The following is a 17281-nucleotide window of genomic DNA, read 5'->3' on the forward strand; positions in this document are numbered from 1 at the left end:
CTTTTTGTTCCCAGCATTTCTTTCCTCACTGAGCCTCAGTAGGAAAAAGTGACACAGAGCGTTTAGTCCCTTTGGCCACAGAGGGAAACTCAATCTCTTTCCACTGGAAAGGAGGTAAGCCAACCTGCATTTAGAGGACCACGAACAGGCATAAAAGTGAAAGTGGGCATTGTGCTTGCACCGCTATTTGCCCCAAGGTTCTCTATTGAGAGCCTAAGCTGACCTACATCGGTCTCTAACAGAGACTGTAGTCCACACAGAGGGAGACAGGTGCTGCTCAGTTGCAGGGACAGCGTGGCTGCACAGAGGCCCTCTTGGACAGCCTCACAAAGAAGACAGAAATAGCGGTACGGCCCTTTATCTCCTCCATGGCAGCCCAGTGCACCATTCGAATTGAAAGGACAGATCCACTGGGATGTTTATTCAAGGTGAACTATCTTCAGGCTCAGACAGAGGAACTCACCGAGAGAGCAAAGGTCAATCTGGCAGAAAAGCTGTGGCGCAGCTGCTTCCACAGTGGCACCAACACGCCAAAAATACAGTACGCTGCAGTGAAGCCAGGGGCTTAGCAGATGCAGCGCGTTAAGTAACCAACAGCATTTAAACACAAGGCTCAAGTGTGTAAAGCAGGTAACAAAGTGGCAGAAAAACCCAACACAAGCTGTCAAAGTTGATGCATTCGGAGGTGGAGATGTACATTGTTTTCATAGATATTGTTTGTATTAAACAACAATATCCTCCTGTCCTTCACAGCGTACACACACAGAGACGTAAAGAGCAGAGGTCAGCTGTTGCAGTGTAGTTCACAACTGTGTTAAACACAAGCTCAAATTTATTTCTGATACACGTTCATGCAGAAGAATCACAATGCTCATGCATGTCTTTCTATGGACTACAGATGAAGCAGCTGTGGAGCAGCTGTGGAGCATCCAGCCAGTCACAGTTTGTTTGAATCTGCAGCGTCTACACAACAGTGCAGGTAAACTCATCTTGCGTGTGTGTGTGTGTTCAGTGCACAGACTTACGTTGTCCCCTGAAAGTAAAAAAAACACACCAACAATATTTTTGTTATGATTGATTCCATCTGTCGGCACATCACTTTGTTATTCTCAGTCCCTGCTCTGTAGAAATGAAAAGTTTACTCACTCATATGTTGCATCTTCTGTGTCTGACATGTTGAGGATGGAGCACCTGCACGAATGAGAACAATTCACTGCACAGTGATGATTTTATCTTTCAAGAAATCGGTTTATTTACCATTTATCGACACACAAGAGAAACGCAGACACTTACCCAGATAGTGCGATGTGCGCTTCAGATGTGACTCAATGGGGGGAATCGTATACTGGGCCCTCCTCTGTTGGCCATAAGCTTTTAAACCCAGTAGCAGGTCACATGGTGGCAAGTCGCCCGTGTCTACAATGGGTGGGCACATACCTGCAAACAGATGGCAGAAGGCATTAAATAGAAGGGGAAAACATGCATTCTCCGTGGACTTGCATTGTCTATTTTTACACAGCAAAACCTGCAGTGAGCACCGCGGGATTACTGCCCTCAAAAGGTTCCAGCTTCTCAGGTCTGGGCTGACGTGGGGGGAAGTTTGGAGGTAATCCTTGTAAACTTACTCCAGCGTGCACACAAACACACAAACACACAAACACACAACTGCACGGAGCTCCAAGTAAAAAAAACCCCACATTATTCACAGTAACTTAATAAGATGCTGCTGATCTGCAACATGTCGATCGCTGGAGCTTTACACGGCATCATGTTACTGCTACAGTTTAATCCATCGACTGGAAGCGTTGACTAATCTTAATTGAGCCGAACTCAAGTAGCAGGTTGTTCAAAGACAGGAGATTTCTCTGGCTCCATCTCCTGCAGCTCCCAGCCCTGTGTCCTCGCTTGTTCTAACGTGCTGTAAGCAACACCCTGCACAGGCTGCCAAGTCTTTTGATACTCCCAGTGTTTGTTGTTGATGTTGTATCTGACCCCACATTGAGGAATCGTGACTCAGCAGGAAGAATGGCTCCGTTTTGGATAGAAGCTGTCGTTTTCTTTTGTCTTCTGAGATCTTTTGAGGCAAGTCTGAGCAAATTCTCCAGTCATTTGAAACAAGCTGTCAAAACAAGTAAAACAAAAAGTGGAAATCAGTGACACAGAAAGCTCAATTATATGTTTTTTTTATTCAATTCTGTTAAATTATTTCAGGTTAAAAGTGTTGACATATCGATTATTCGTTAATAATAAATACCACAGTAATTGTCACAATATTATTTTTAAAGACTGTTTCTCTCCTTAGTGTCGGTTTTGGTTTTAAAGTCTTCTTTATGAGCAAACATTTCAAAAACAGCAAAACAATCTCCTCACTGTGCTCACACAATACATAGGCATCATAACGATATATATATATATTGAACCATTGTTAATTATTCATTGTGTTTTGTTTCACAGCCCTGAAAACTATGCTACTGGTGTTTTAAAACATCTGAAGAATTATTTATAACCTAAATTTAATGTTTGAGGTGTTTTCTAATATTGTTTTCTTTTTGAATTTTGAATTATGTATGATTTAATGACAATTAAATGATAAGTAAAGCTAAAAAAAAAGTCCCATTTTGACACCTTGGGAACAGAGCTGGTTGTATAATCTTGATGTAACAGGTTCAATGATGCCTAGCAGTGGACAACACTGGATATGAACAGGTTGTGTGTATATATACATATGTGTAAACAGTATATATACATATATATGTATATATGGTGTATAATATGTCTACAATCACAAATGTTAAGTGTATGTTCACACCAAACATTGTTGTACATTGATATGCAGGAGTAATATGTGTGTATTGCATAGTAAATATTAACAAAGTGCTAATGTGTGTCTGTGTGTGTGTGTGTCTGTGTGTGTGTGGTAATTCCTGGGTTGTGTTAAATATTTGTCCAGCGAGTGTTTACATACAAGTGAACTGTGTGTTTGCTCCATGAACAACAGATTGTCAACAGACCGTGTGTGTTTATTTTTGTGCGTTTCAACATGTGCCCTTGTGCGTAGAAATGGAGAGTGGACTCGATCACTCATAACCCGATGACCAAATTAAAATAAAACAATACAATAAAATACTTTTTTTTTCAAAATGTCCGCTTATCTTACCTCCAACAGAATAAAGTTTAATAATAATCCGGCTGACATGTAGAAATAAATGAGCGTGACTGTGATCACATAAGCAAAGAAACACTTCAGGTAACTTTCGTCTTCTCAGAGGTTTTTAGTCACAAGATAAAATTTGGTGTTTTGTGTTTGTGCTGCTTTACTTTGATCAGACGAAGCTGTGGTGCAGCAGAAGGAAGTCAAACAATCGCAACAGTCGATTTCATGTACTAAACTTAAGTAAGAGTGCGGAGAACAGATTGCATTGTTGCAAACCCCACCCGCTTGGCACCGGAGTCAGCTTAGACAAACATGAGAGAGTAGTTAGGCCTCATTGATGTCTGAACCTGAAATGGCTGCTGACCTAGATTCACAACAAGTCTCAGGACTTTGAAGATGTTTTATAAAGTTTATACTCATCACAGATTTGCACCTTACATAAACATGAGTTCCAGCCATGCTTTCTTCTTCTTATCTCATCTTTCCAGTTGGTTGGAATATTGAACTCATGATCTCATGATCACAATGACTGTGAGCTGATCCTGTCATCTTGTGGCAAAAAGAAGAACTGCAGGAGATGCGTCAAAGCAAAAACATCTGTATTTCATCCTCTGGATCTTTTATTATTATTATAATATTATTTTATTATTTATTAGAGAGTCACAGATTCAGAAGTGAAATAATAATCACAATGTAAGTGGTTCTGTGTCCTGGAATCAAAGAGAGGCCACATAAAATATAGTGAACAGAAAAAAAAAGTTGCACCCTGATTTTTTAAATTGAGCTTTTGGGAAGCCATAATATCTAATGTGATATCGAGTCAATGGATCACTGGACATTGAAACTACTGAAAAATATATATATTTAAAAAATATGAATAATCATATAAAATATAAGATACGCTATAAAACATTATAAAGAGGCGTCTGTTTGACGTTAAATGTAAAAATGATGTCAGCGGGTCACGTGACATGGATGCGGCAGGTTCCCCCTGATCAGACGGGGATTTGTTGACGGTCCCTAAATGCTTTGATCCGCATGTGGAACATCCAACGTCAGACTCGCTTCAGTGCGGCGCTACACTGGCACGTGTCCAGCCTCTACCTGTTGAGTCGCATATCAAGCGCACCCCTCAGTGAGGCGGGTGGTTTAAACTGTGGACACGTGGTCAGGTGACGTCCATTAATTCACCACCATGAAGCGGACTCACCGGTGTGTGTGTGTGTGTGTGTGTGTGTGTGTGTGTGTGTGTGTGTGTGTGTGTGTGTGTGTGTGTGTGTGTGTGTGTGTGTGTGTGTGTGTGTGTGTGTGTGTGTGTGTGTGTGTGTGTGTGTGTGTGTGTGTCAGGCCTGCGTCTCCAGCTTCAGTCTGGTCCTGAAGGATTTCCTCTCCTCTCAGACGTCAGGTATGATCGGCTCCTCTCCACCTGGCTTCACCTTTAGCTCGCTCGTTTTCTCTTCTGCTGCTAATGTCTTAGCTTTACGATAGTTCTGAATCAAGTCTTTGCAGGAGCTTGTCTTAGTTTTTGTGGGATTGTTGTCCGGTGCATGTTGCCCACAAACATACTTCTCTTTGAGCCCTAATGTCTAAAACCTTATGACACTATTTTTAAAGGAACCACCAGAATACTGATATGATTGATTTTAATAATCACACCATCACCCGTGGAAAGAAAGATACTGATGTAGTATTTCATGAGAGAACTTGATGTTTTGTTGTCTATGGAGGCTGAGATTTTTTGGAGCTAGCCCCCAGCGGCCCTCTATGGTATTGCACTTTAAAGCACTTTCCCATTGACTTCACTTTTCTTTCTTTTTTTAATGCATATTGGTATGATATTGTATGTTTGGAAATACACCTACAAGAAACTTTCTATTTTACTGAATTGCATTGTAATTATGTGTACATTTATCTGTATATCTATTATTCATACATATTTGGATTTATTAGTGTTTTCTCTTTGTAGTAATTAATTATAAGTTCATGGTTTAAATGCAATTTAATATAATTGGTAGCAGCTCTGAAAAATCCGTATTGGTTGGGCTCCAAATCTTTTTTGTAAACATATAAACAAAATCTGAAATCTACAGAAATCACATCAAAACAGCTGATCGATGATTCAAAGCTTTTCTGCTTCCAACATTCATAAAAAGAGACTCTTCATTCGCTGAGTTTATTTCAGTGACAATGAAGCAAAACACATAAAATATACTGAATATGATAAAGCAAGTAATTGTCTGTGTGACCTTGTGGAGTTTATGTTTTATGATGAGTCTCTGATCTGATCACAAGTGACTATATTTGACTTGAGATGAATGGCAGCTCGTTCGTGTTACTGGCTGTTGCCCTTCGCTGCATCAAACATCTTCTTGCGGCCCTCCATGCCCGACATGGCTTCCACATTCTTCCTCCAGTCGCTCACCTCTGCTGTCTTCTCCTGCAGCAGGCACATACACAATAGATTTTATCCTAAGTCTTTTGCAGTTCCATGGTTCACTGACTTGGAGTAATTAGAATGTTTCCTCTTTCATTCTCCTTCTAACACGCAACAGACGCAAAAATGAAAAAAAGAAAACCAATATATAAATATATTTTTGTTTCTTTATTCTACACTCACCTTCTCTGTGTCCTCCTTCTTGACTGATTTGAGGTTGGCTCTCAGATCCAAAGAAACCTTGTGTTTTGAGCCCAGCAGGGAGCGCAGGATGGCGTCAGCAGAAACCCTCACTCTCCGGAGGCTGGGTCTCTTAAACTTCCCTCGCAGGTCCAGCACCTTGATGTTCAGGTCTTTGATCTGCGGAGAAAGTGAAGAGTGACGGCCTGTTCACGCTAATGCCGACATTTAGCAAAACAACCTTTTTCCTTTGTGTCTGGGCGTCTCGTCCACATGCAAACGGCAAAGTCACTAAAACAGTGAATCTGTAGGTACAAGTAAAACAGAGCATTTGGGAAACAATGTCCACTTTTTTGTGTAATGAGCATGACCCGGCATGCTTGTTTGAACGTTTGCGGTCGTTTTTGTGTTCTCGTTTTTTGTAAATCAAAGGTTGTGCAGACGGACCGCTGCAGTCTAGAGTCACTCTCAAGCTGATTTCCTGCGTGTGATACTTGTTGGACAACATCGATATAACTCTCCAGCTTCAAGACTGTTTATCGGAGCTTTTTCTTGTTTCACTCTTTCTTAACTTCCGCTCTTTTACCTCTCTGCTGTTGTGCATGACTTTGGCTTCAATGTCGTACCGCTCCTCGTCCACCACATCTATTTTGGCGTGCAGTTCTTCACATAATGTCTGAATGGAACAAGGATTAGATGTTATTTCTCCTTAGTGACTTTTATTGTGACAGAATTTTTTAGTTGTGAAATATGAAATTCTACCTTCAGCTCTGTCAAGGACATGTAACTGATCTGCATCGGAGGAGCTTTCTCTTCCAGGTACTGTGACTTCTCTTCCTCTTTTTCCTCCATCTCCTGCTCCAGCTCCTCCTTCGCTCTGGCCACCATCATGCTCTGAAACATCGCACACATTCAAAATCTAAATTTAACATTTTAACATTTTAATAAGACTCTGGTTGTCTCTGTGCAAACGTGACTGAGGACTCACCTTCAGCATGAGCTTGCGTGAGGCTGAGATTTTAGATTTCCTCTGCAAAAAGGAGGATTTAATTTTTAGTGTGACATTTTGCTGGCCCAGAAATGATCTTGACATTAATGGTGTTATTAAATGATTAGATGTCTTAGTCAGCAATGTCTTTGAAGACTTACCTCTGGTCTGTGGGTAGAGAATAAAGATGGAACATGATAGACACAGAAATAAGGCGTTAGCACTCAGTTGTATAGATTGGAAAAAAGAAAGTTGTATCTAATCACTGCTGTCTTTAATTATGTTTCCATAGAATCATTTGGTGTATGAAACTGATAGTCTCATTTGTAAATGGAAAACATAACAGACACTGGACACTTACGCTTTCTCAGGCATCTTGAGTATTTGAATTCCCCCTGAAGACAAAAATAAAACCTTTTGTATTTGAAGTGCTCGACAGTCGGGACCACTCGGGTCCAGAGCCCCAATGGGCCTTTACCATGGTTTCCACTTTCACTCCACTACACATACATTCCATTACACAGTCAGTCCTATACTGTTACCAGGCAGAAAACTTGCAGTATATTTATAGACATGAATTGATATTTTAAATTTTTATCTCGGATGTATTGTTGATGGATGGATGAAATGAGGGATGTGACCTTTCCCATGTGTTGTTTTGTTTATCAGTCATTGTTGCATCCTCCTCGTGGAGCCTCGTGGACAGAATCAGCCAGTCACCTCCCAGTGTTGATGGTACAAACCTCTGCCAGAGAGCTAAGTGATGGCAGACGCATGCAAGGTCCCCAACATGGCAGCTACTCTCGATAGATAACGTTTCTCCCCTTCACCCCCACTTTTCCACTGGATAAAGACAAATATGGGCAGACTCCCCCAATTCTTGGAACCGAACTGACCTGAATACAGTTTTAAAGCACTTCTGACTTTTCGAAGAAACCGACCCCTTGATAAAAGTAATTTGTATTTTCTACATAGATTTGGGCGATATTGACAATATAAGGTTCGATATAAGTTTGCTGCAACTTATTTAACACTTATTGTAACTGGTCATTGAATTATTATTGAATTAATATATTATTGAACATTTTTTGAACATTAATTTATTTATGTGACAAATTCAGCCTTAAATTTTACAACTAGTGATGACATTTCTGTCTGGTTATTTTATCAGTGATTGTTTTAGTTGCTGTGTTGCGACAATATAACTTTTGATGAATTTTTCCCATTTATTATTCTGCAGTTAAATCTCTTGAGATCGTGTGATATTCAGTCCAGACAGTGATTTAAAGCCAGTCATAGAAAATAGATTTACTCTTTAAATGTTTCAATTTAAAATGAGAATTAATTAGTAGTAAAAGTATTTTTTTAAAGCAGAAAATAAAAAAAAACTTTAGATTAATGAGAAATGAAATTAGTTGCAGCCCAAGATGTAAAATTGATCAGCAAATTTCTTGTCTTTGATTTCAACATTCTTTTCTTCTCCTATAATCAAATTGACTAAAGTCAAGGCAAGAGCATAAACTTGATTATGAAAGCACACACTCAACATACTACAACTTCATATCTTAGAAGTAATACTAGAGTTTCATCGATGTAGTACCGCAGAGATACTTGGTCTTACCTTCTTGTGATGATGCTGCAGACTGACACAAAGTGATGGAGAAAAGAGCACGGCTGAATATTTATCCCACTTGTCCCCCGTCTCTCCCTTTGTCCCTCCTCTCTATCACAAGGTGACTGAAATAGAAACTACACACACACACACACACAAAGACACACACACCATGGGAGAGGGTGGTCTCAGCATTACAGTGATTGTGATGCTCGTGTTGTGTTGACAGATCACTGCTTTCTGTGTCTTTATAATGTGTGTGAACTTTTATTGGTGCCAGGTCGGGATAAACTTCTATCTTGTCAGCTATCACTTCACTAGGTTTCAGGCAGTTGCTAATCAGATTTTCATCTTTTACATGACTGAACTATTTAAAGCTCTTGGTAGGATCATCTCAACCATTTGCTCTTGCCAACACGCTCCTGCTGTGTTTACAGAAAGTTCAAGTGAAAGCCCTCTTTGTTTTTTTTTCCAAACTTCAAGCAGCCGAAGCGAACGGCCTGTCCTGTCACTATGGATGATTTTCTGAGATTTTCTTGGGCTACTGAGCGAAATATTGGAGACGGACTCCGTCCCCCCTGAGACTGCAGGGCCCCCTTGGTCTGATTAGGATAATAGCTGTAGACAATGCTAAGCCATGGTTTTAAGGCAGGAATGCAGTTTCCAGTGCACATTTGGCTACGGCCGTGCAACTAAACATAGACAAAGTGCAGCAACATGTGATGCTGCCACTCTGAATACGTACGTACGCTTCATATCTGCCTTCATTTGCGCTTCCTGTGAACATATGTCTATCATACAAGGTCAATACGTCCCTGAATTAATCCACAAAATCACCTGCGTCAGTCTGATGTTGTGTTTAGATTTAGTTGTGTTTAGTTTGTACAGCAGTTTCAAAGTCGGTCACATACTGTACACGGTAACCTTTGTAATGACACAGCAAGTTTGATCAACGTAATCAAAGCAGTTGTCCGACCGACTGACCAACATATGGACCATTAAGGTACACTGCAGCCATATAGGTCAAAAGTGAAGCGCTGTGCAGAAGCAGGAGGGATAGAGATAAAGACTAACGACATGTCTCCACTTATACTCACTTAAGATCCCAGACGCTAACGCCACCATCTTACAAAACTGGAGTCTGAGTCTTTGCAGTAGTGGTCAAAGGATGAAGCCTCGGTAATTAAGTCCTGTCCAGACATGCGCTTAACCAATGAGGAAAGTGTCTCAGCTGTCAATCAGGATGTTTCACCCCGTTTCCAAATAACCAATTAAAACCAAACTTACCAAGAGATGAGCACTTGAACCAACATTACACCTTTCTTTGAGAAAGATGTCTTTAATGCGTTCTCACGATAAATTAAATGATCATTAATCCAGATTTAGTTTCATGAGGTGAATTTACTGGCTGGCTATTATTAAATGCTTGTCCTATTCTTAAAGCTAGCTCCTTAACCTTCACTTTATAACATCGTGAATAAGTGAAGTGAAAAGGAGTCTGTGCTCTGGGTCAGCAACTGTCTGTAACTAGTTGGTTGTGTTACCACCTGTCCGCTGTTCTCTCAGGTGGGTGTCGTCCACTAAAAAAAATAAAAACCCCTCCCCCCTGTGGAGTTTCAGTCTTTCCCTATACAACTTAACATGTAAACAAACCTCCTAATGGATCTTAACAGCCTTGGCGGAGGTATGAGCTCTACTGAGTGACATTCTAGTTTAGCTTCACTAGTTTTTCTGTGATTTTCTTTCAAGGTCATTATTTATTATGACATTATATTTATGTACAGAAAGACAGAGAAAGTGTCCTCGTGATGCAGAGCACCGTGAACCAAGCTGATTGTTACTATTACAACTTTAACTTTTAAAGGGGCGCACAGCTGAACCGCTAAACCTGTTATTTACAGTTTCATATTTACAGCGTCACTGGAGTCTACCATGGGAAATACAGAAGAACAGTCTCTGCAGTGAAATAAAACTGTTTTTTTACACTGTCTGCAACTATATCACCTCATTATTTTTTTATTGGTAAAAGTTAGATGGTAGAAATTTTCAGCAAATGTTCTCTTGCTCTCGCTGAGTCAGGACTTTAAACTCCCTCATACTGATTTGATTTATGACGCTGAGATCCGGGCTGTTGGCTCATGGCAGCTGATTGTAATTCCACTGTATATATGGCAGCAGGATTAACACGAGGGTTTGCTGGACTGTCTCTATAGAAACAAACTCATACATTCAGATGCCTGGGGATTATATTTGCAGGGAGGTGTATGTGAGAGTTTGCTGGAAAGTGTTTTATTTAAAACCAGCTGGAGAATTTCAAAAGCGTCAGTTGAATCATGTTGGGGTGTAATGTTTATGACAGAGACCTGTGAACTATGACGTAGATTGTCTGACTAGATTTTGCAGCGTCTGTCTTTGCACATTAATGAGGAAACACTGATTTCCAAGAAATTGCAATAACTTACTTGAATCTAACAAGTTCGAACTGATTCCAGGTATGTGGTGTGTAAGATGTTAGTATTTAAAAAACACATAATGTATAATTTAATTAATGAGCTAATTAATTGGCTTTTAAAACAGGTTTCCCTTGTGAACACACTGTGGGTTAAGAACAATACACAGCAGAACCTTCTTTCTTACAGCACAGTCGTCCACCTTCGAGCTGATTCTCTCAGACGAGATTTTGGTGTGTACATTATTTGCAAATGTAGTTTTTCTTTTTTTTAAAGAAACTACTGCAGCTCATACAACAGCTGACACATTTGTTCAAAGTTGCTGTAGTGCCACACAGTGGATGTTCTAATACAGTGTGGTATGAAGTGCTTATTAGAAGTAACCCTGTGTTACTATGGGGCGCTGATGCATGGCAACATTTGAAGCTTATATTAGATCACACACATAGGCCTCTTCATTGCCCTCTGGTGGGTGAAAGGCTCAAAGGGTTTAACACTTATCTGTCCTCCGTGGGTTGTGATAGATACCAGGACATTTAATGAAAACATTATGCCATTATTTGAGGATGTCTACGAGGTCGGAGATGAAAATGTTTTCCTTCCATATATTTACAATCTAACAACTTGGAAGCTTTGGAACAACAGATCCTTGGTCTTGAGTGTAATACCCACTCAGTCAGATTAATTTGGTATTTAACATGTAATCTAATCTGAAAAATGTTGGATTACTTCGAAGTAAAACAATGAAAATATTGAACTCCACAATTCCACACATATTCTTTTTCCCTCTTAATACAACTGTAAACATTAATGCAGTTATAATGTATTTTTCCATCCGATTTAGCTCATGAGCTCAACCATCATCAACTTCACTACAACTGAAAAAGATTTAAGACGAAACAAAAACCAAATAAATCCCATCATGCATCATTACCTACCTTCAGTGGTTAAGTGTTTCCATATCAAGGCTCACCAAATAGCATTAGCCTCTGCCTGGGGAACCCTTTTGAAAACTGACTGACAAATGTAATAATACATTTTTTATCTCATGTTCATTTTTAATCATTCCTTTTGATTTCAGTTTTCTATAATAAGCAATTTAAATTTCAATCTCGACTGAAACCTGCCACAAGGTGGAACACTTCTCTTATCATATGTTATTATGGTGCTGTACCCTCATATGTAATCCTCTTTACATGTAATCCATTACTACCCCTGTTAAAACTTTTCAACTCAGACTCATATCACACTCAGTGCCAAATCAAACAGCTGCCCCTCCTCCTCCTCCTCCTCCTCCTCCACCTCCTCCTCCACCGCCACCACCGCAGCTGCCTGGTACTCCGGTCAGTCTGCCAACTCCTCGGCTCAGGCGGAGACGGGGCTGAATACTGCAACTCCCTTGTTCACCACAACAGCTGGCGTTTTGCTCTGTGTGACAGTGATGATGATGATGATGATGATAAGAAAAAAATAACAAACACGCCCAAGACCACAGGAATGCACACAAACAGATTTCATCCCATCAGATCAACAACAAGAACAATTGTGTAATAGATACCATCACAGGGAATTACAGCAAAACTTGTTGTTTTTTGTATCCTGATATTTATTTTGTGCCTCAGAGACAATGCGTATTATAAGACAGTATCTACATTATTTGACATGGAAGGCAGTAAGGATGGAAATATCATATCATGAACAGTCATGAGCCTTTTTCCTGTTCCCAAACTCTTTCAGATATTATTCAAACTTTGCTCAGTTCTGTTACAGGGTATCTTAAAAAAAATTGAATCATCTGAGTTTTAGGCCTTAAATATGTGACAAATATTACAAACTATGATGAAACTGAAGCATTAAACTTGAGCTGCGTCTCAATTCAGAGGCCCCATTCTTCAGAGGCTGCATTTAAAGACCAACGTCACAGCTGCGAGACTATACTAGCTCATTTTGAAGGCTACTTCAAAAGTGTCCTTCCATCCCAGAGAAGCAAAGGCTCTGGTTTGATCCTCGTTAGACGACTGACCATATTTTAAAGACGTAACAGTACTGCCTCCTTCGTAGGCCATGTAAACCGTGTCCACTGAAGTGAGTGGCCCCTGAATTGGGACAGAGGTTATGGATACCTACTGAGAAAACACTTTGAGGGTTAATCTCCACAAGGCTACTTCACCTTATCTTCAATCATAGGGAAGCATAAATAATTCTTTATGGTCTTAAAAGGCTCTTAAAGTTTTAAACTTGTTGAAACCTGCAAAAACCCTGTGTTAACTCTCTTTATAACCTTTTTTTATTCTAAGATGGAGCAGGCTTATTTGCTGTTAAATACTCAGTGTAAATACACACAATATGCAAATCCAAACACAGTTAGATTTCAGTCTGTTTCTTTTTGAACCTACTAAATTAGACTCTGTTCTATAGCAACACACAGTAAAGAGCCGGTAAACAAACAGCTTGGTATTGGGTTTTGTGCCTCGGTTGTTCTTTCTGAAGCTGGACTGAAAGTGCAGAGTGAAGTGAAGGCAGACAGGACTGAAGGATCCTGGAAGCGATGATATGGGAACACACCACATGTCGGTCCCCTGTGAGCTGAAGCTTCAGGCTTCACTGGGAGTGAGCCAGAGCTCCTGCACCCTGACCGAAGCCGAAGCCCTTGGGACCAAAGTTCTTCGCGTAGCAACCTGTGAATAAAAAGACGGTGAATGAGAAACACTGTGGATAATAACAATGACTGTCTGGCATCTCAATTAAACAATACTGAGAACACAGATACAGTTCTACTCAGTGGTAAACCTCAGTTTGCAGAGAATAATAATAAGGTTTGTGTTGACGCCTGTTGGCTGATAGAAACTAGGTGACTGACAAACATGGATATATGGAAGGCTTTGATTTCTTTGATTCTGGACATTGTTCAAATACAAATTAAATGGGCAAAATGCTTCAAGGTCAAAGTTTTCGAGTCCTTTGGTTCCCCTGTGTTTTTGCACTTTACTTTGGCGACAGAACGCACAGCTAACGACAATGAACATTTGTGATCCAATACAAACAGTGGAAAGAAAGAACAGTCAGTGTTTACTCCTTCTTCAGACGTTGTTTGCTCCTGACGTTATAGCAGAGATGGACAAAGTCAAAGGTAAAGTAGATATGACGCAATTAAAAGGCGACCGAAATTAAATGTCTCATTACCTTTTAATCAAATTGTGGATTTTTCTCGGTTTGAACAAAATGTTGGAAACACTTTGGATAATGTAGCTATACAACACAGTTTGCATGTGTTTATGGGGAAATTAGATTATTTTTCTTTATGATTTACTAATGTATAAACATCACTGCCTAGTGGTAACATTTTATTTTACTTTCCAAACTTAACAGTCCAAAACCCAAAGATTTTAATTTGACTGTCACGTAAGACAAAGAAAATCAATCACACATCTATGCAGGTTCGTCTTTTTAGATGAGAAATGAATAACTCCTCATCAAGATAATCGCCAATTAATTTTCTGTCCATCATCCAGGCTAATTGAATGATCCACCAATGTCTTCAGCTCTAGTTGTTCCACACAGACCTTTACAGAAGATCTCCCCATCTCGGTCAGCGACGGTCGTGGACTCCAGCCCTTTGCCACACTTGGCACAGCGAAAGCATCCCTTATGCCAGGACTGAGCAGAGAGCAAACAATTAGATTTAGATAGAAAATACACAGAGAACGTTCAAATCTCAGATGTTTCTTACGTTGCCTCCTCCGATAACCTTCTCCGCTGCGTAAACTGTTTTGCCACATCGAGGACACACGTCTGAGCCGCCTGATTTCTGGGCAAACTTGGAGGTGTTGGGGTTGTTTGTCGGGCGGAAAGGAGATTGACTGGACACAGAAATCAGAGCTTTAATGAACGGAAACAGAACAGCTGCACAAAATCAGCTTCATTACATTTAAGAGACACATATATATTCATATATAATCATTTTATGTTTCATTCCTCATTTGAAATTAGAGCCCGACCAATATATTGGATTGCAAATAATATCGGGCCTTTCGGTTTTGCAAATGTGAATTTGCATTTATGTTTATATTTTATGTAAAAATAATATTTCAAGTCTATTAAGTAATTTTTCCAAATGTATAGTTATTTTTAATAAAGTTTATGGTTAATGTCAAGACTCAATTACATTTCTTCATTATAAGAGTTTCATTATATCTTAGGAAACATTGCTATTTAAACGCTATGTTTAATCTGCCGAGGTATCAGAAATGTTTTACTCCTTAATGTCGAGGGTTATATGAAAGCTCTGTATGAAACTTTTGATCCAGCACCTGTAGAAGCTTTTTTCTTTTCAATAACTGTATTATAATAAATATACTTCAGTTCAAGGCTTTATACTCTTGTCAACACTAAGTGGGAGAAGTGATGTTTTGCTCACACTTCAGGTTTGATTCCAAGTCCCTCTCCTGTGTCCATACTCAGCGTGCCGGCTCCACCTCCGAAGCCGTAGCCTTTTGGTCCATATTTCTTGCCGTAGCATGACTTGCAGTAGATCTCGTCCACATGTACAGCCACTGTAGTGCTGTCCAAGTTCTTCCTACAGACCACTTCAAACAAAGAGAATGGAATAAACACAGTTTATATGTGTAAATCTATGATTATCCCTTCCCACACTTCAGTCCTGGAGTTTCTACCGTGCAGCAAAGAAAAGCAGTCCATGACTTAATTCCACAGATGTTTCAGTGTGTCTTTACCACAAACTATGCATGACATCTTAAGGAAGAAAATGGCATAACCACTATGTGCTTTGCTTCAGACTAATGCTTGGCAGTGCTGGAGAGGGAGGGAGCACTTCTACCTTCCTCTGCCATATAAGGACGACCAAACCTCTGTCACATGCTTCAGTGGATCCAAATAAGGACAAAGATGTGTGAGTGAAAACCTGCGGATGCTCACTTTCCTAACAGCGTGCCAAATACCCCACATTCCTCCCTGGCACTTCTTGTGATTGCACAGTGGTAAAAAAGGAAGCGGTGGATGAACAAAGTGGATTTTACCTGCGCACTTAAGATACTTACTGCACAGAAAACAGGACTTGTGCCAGCTCTTCCCCTCGCACTGCACTTCCTCAGCGAAGTAAACGGTTTTCTGGCAGCAGCCGCACTTGCTTCCTCCTCCGAAAGGCATTTCTGTGAGCAGGGAGGAGAGCACGGCTTGTGTACTTTTCTCATTCACTGTGTATATTGTTGCTCAGCAGACTTGAGGCCGTCTGCGACACTCGAGGCTACTCACAACAATACCTATAAAAGGAGAAGCATCCGTTTGCTATCATACAGAGCTCTTTCCTTCCCTGCAGCCTGCTGGCATCACCTGAACTGAACTATTCATACCTGATTGTAAAATGCAAAGTACCAGTGTGGCTTAGATATAATTGAATTACCTCACACAGGGACAATGACATCATACATTGATTTTAGTTTGCAGAATTGTTAAACGTCAGATGTTAAATGTTTTTGTATGGATGAAGTCATGTTGCTCAGCCGGCAGCTGTCATCCACATATGAATTAAGTCATCCACTACACTGCTTTGGATAAACAGCAAATTCCCTACATTTTATTTTGTAATTGGACGTGTTTCAAATCTGACATCATACAAAAAAAGTTCGTCAGTAAGCTTCATTGAACAATTATTTAAAAAAGTCGTTAACAAGATGGCTGCGTTTTAAGGATAGAGTATGGTGATAAAAAAAGTTATATTTCCTTACAAAACTATTGTTAGCAGAGCACTGGCACCTTTTCAATGGTTTCCTGTCTGATTACTTTCCTGTTGATGCTCAGACTCAAGTTTGCAGCCTGTGCTCCAAGACAATAACAGGATATTTTCCAACTTCAAGGTCATTTTTTTTTAACTGAGCTCATTAAGTGAATATTTAAATGAACACAGACTTCAGATCAGATCCTGTGGCTGTAGGCGTGGTGATATTTGTGGTTCTATGATACGTTGTTCTGGATCCTTACAAATTTAAACTGGAATCTTACCTGAAGTGGAGTGAAAGACTGCGGGATCCTCTCTGTGGTCGTTTAGAGATAACGAGAGACGAGTGAGTTGAGAAGAGACACTTGTGTGATGACGAGGAGTGAAAGAGGCAGAGTGGACACACACAGGCTGAACTGAGGGAGGAGTCGGGGCCACAGAGTCTGACGGAGGGAGTGAGATGTAGGAAGGAAAAGGAGGAGAGAGTTGCTGAGAGGAGCAACTGATGGGTGGGGAGGGTAGGAGAGAGATTCAGGCTCGCCACTGTGCAGAATTAACTTTTAACAACTTCCAGTCACATCTGTTTTCATTTAAGTCTGCGTGTTTTTTAGCAGGAGGTTTTCTGATTTAACCAAGTAACGACTGCTCTTGAAAATATTGAGGAAACTGTTTGAGTTCAGATGACTTTATTACCAAGAGTAATAACGTGTGTCAGTAAACCTTGGGTTT

General features: G+C 40.1%; 2 protein-coding genes and 1 long non-coding RNA gene across 3 annotated transcripts; all 3 read right to left on the reverse strand.

The window, feature by feature from the left end:
• Nucleotides 1-833: 833 nt before the first annotated feature.
• LOC138411840 (uncharacterized) lies at nt 834-1877 on the reverse strand. Its single transcript, XR_011244329.1, has 3 exons — nt 1294-1877; nt 1147-1191; nt 834-1033 (listed from the first exon to the last, which is right to left on the reverse strand). It is a non-coding gene; the product is annotated as an uncharacterized lncRNA (long non-coding RNA).
• A 3436-nt stretch (nt 1878-5313) lies between these two features.
• LOC109635487 (troponin I, slow skeletal muscle-like) lies at nt 5314-6780 on the reverse strand. Its single transcript, XM_020096671.2, has 5 exons — nt 6757-6780; nt 6531-6662; nt 6355-6444; nt 5772-5948; nt 5314-5591 (listed from the first exon to the last, which is right to left on the reverse strand). The coding sequence occupies exons 1-5, from the start codon at nt 6763-6765 to the stop codon at nt 5487-5489; spliced, it is 513 nt and encodes a 170-aa protein (XP_019952230.2). The 5' UTR covers nt 6766-6780; the 3' UTR covers nt 5314-5486.
• Nucleotides 6781-12382: 5602 nt separating this feature from the next.
• On the reverse strand, nt 12383-16996 carry csrp1b (cysteine and glycine-rich protein 1b). The gene is made up of 6 exons (XM_020096669.2): nt 16837-16996; nt 15876-15986; nt 15236-15404; nt 14549-14678; nt 14382-14475; nt 12383-13496 (listed from the first exon to the last, which is right to left on the reverse strand). Exons 2-6 carry the CDS (start codon nt 15982-15984, stop codon nt 13420-13422), a joined length of 579 nt encoding a protein of 192 aa, XP_019952228.2. The 5' UTR covers nt 15985-15986; nt 16837-16996; the 3' UTR covers nt 12383-13419.
• Nucleotides 16997-17281: the final 285 nt, after the last annotated feature.

The sequence above is a fragment of the Paralichthys olivaceus genome, chromosome 2 (assembly GCF_024713975.1).
Source record: "Paralichthys olivaceus isolate ysfri-2021 chromosome 2, ASM2471397v2, whole genome shotgun sequence".
In the NCBI taxonomy this organism is placed as follows: Eukaryota; Metazoa; Chordata; class Actinopteri; order Pleuronectiformes; family Paralichthyidae; genus Paralichthys; species Paralichthys olivaceus.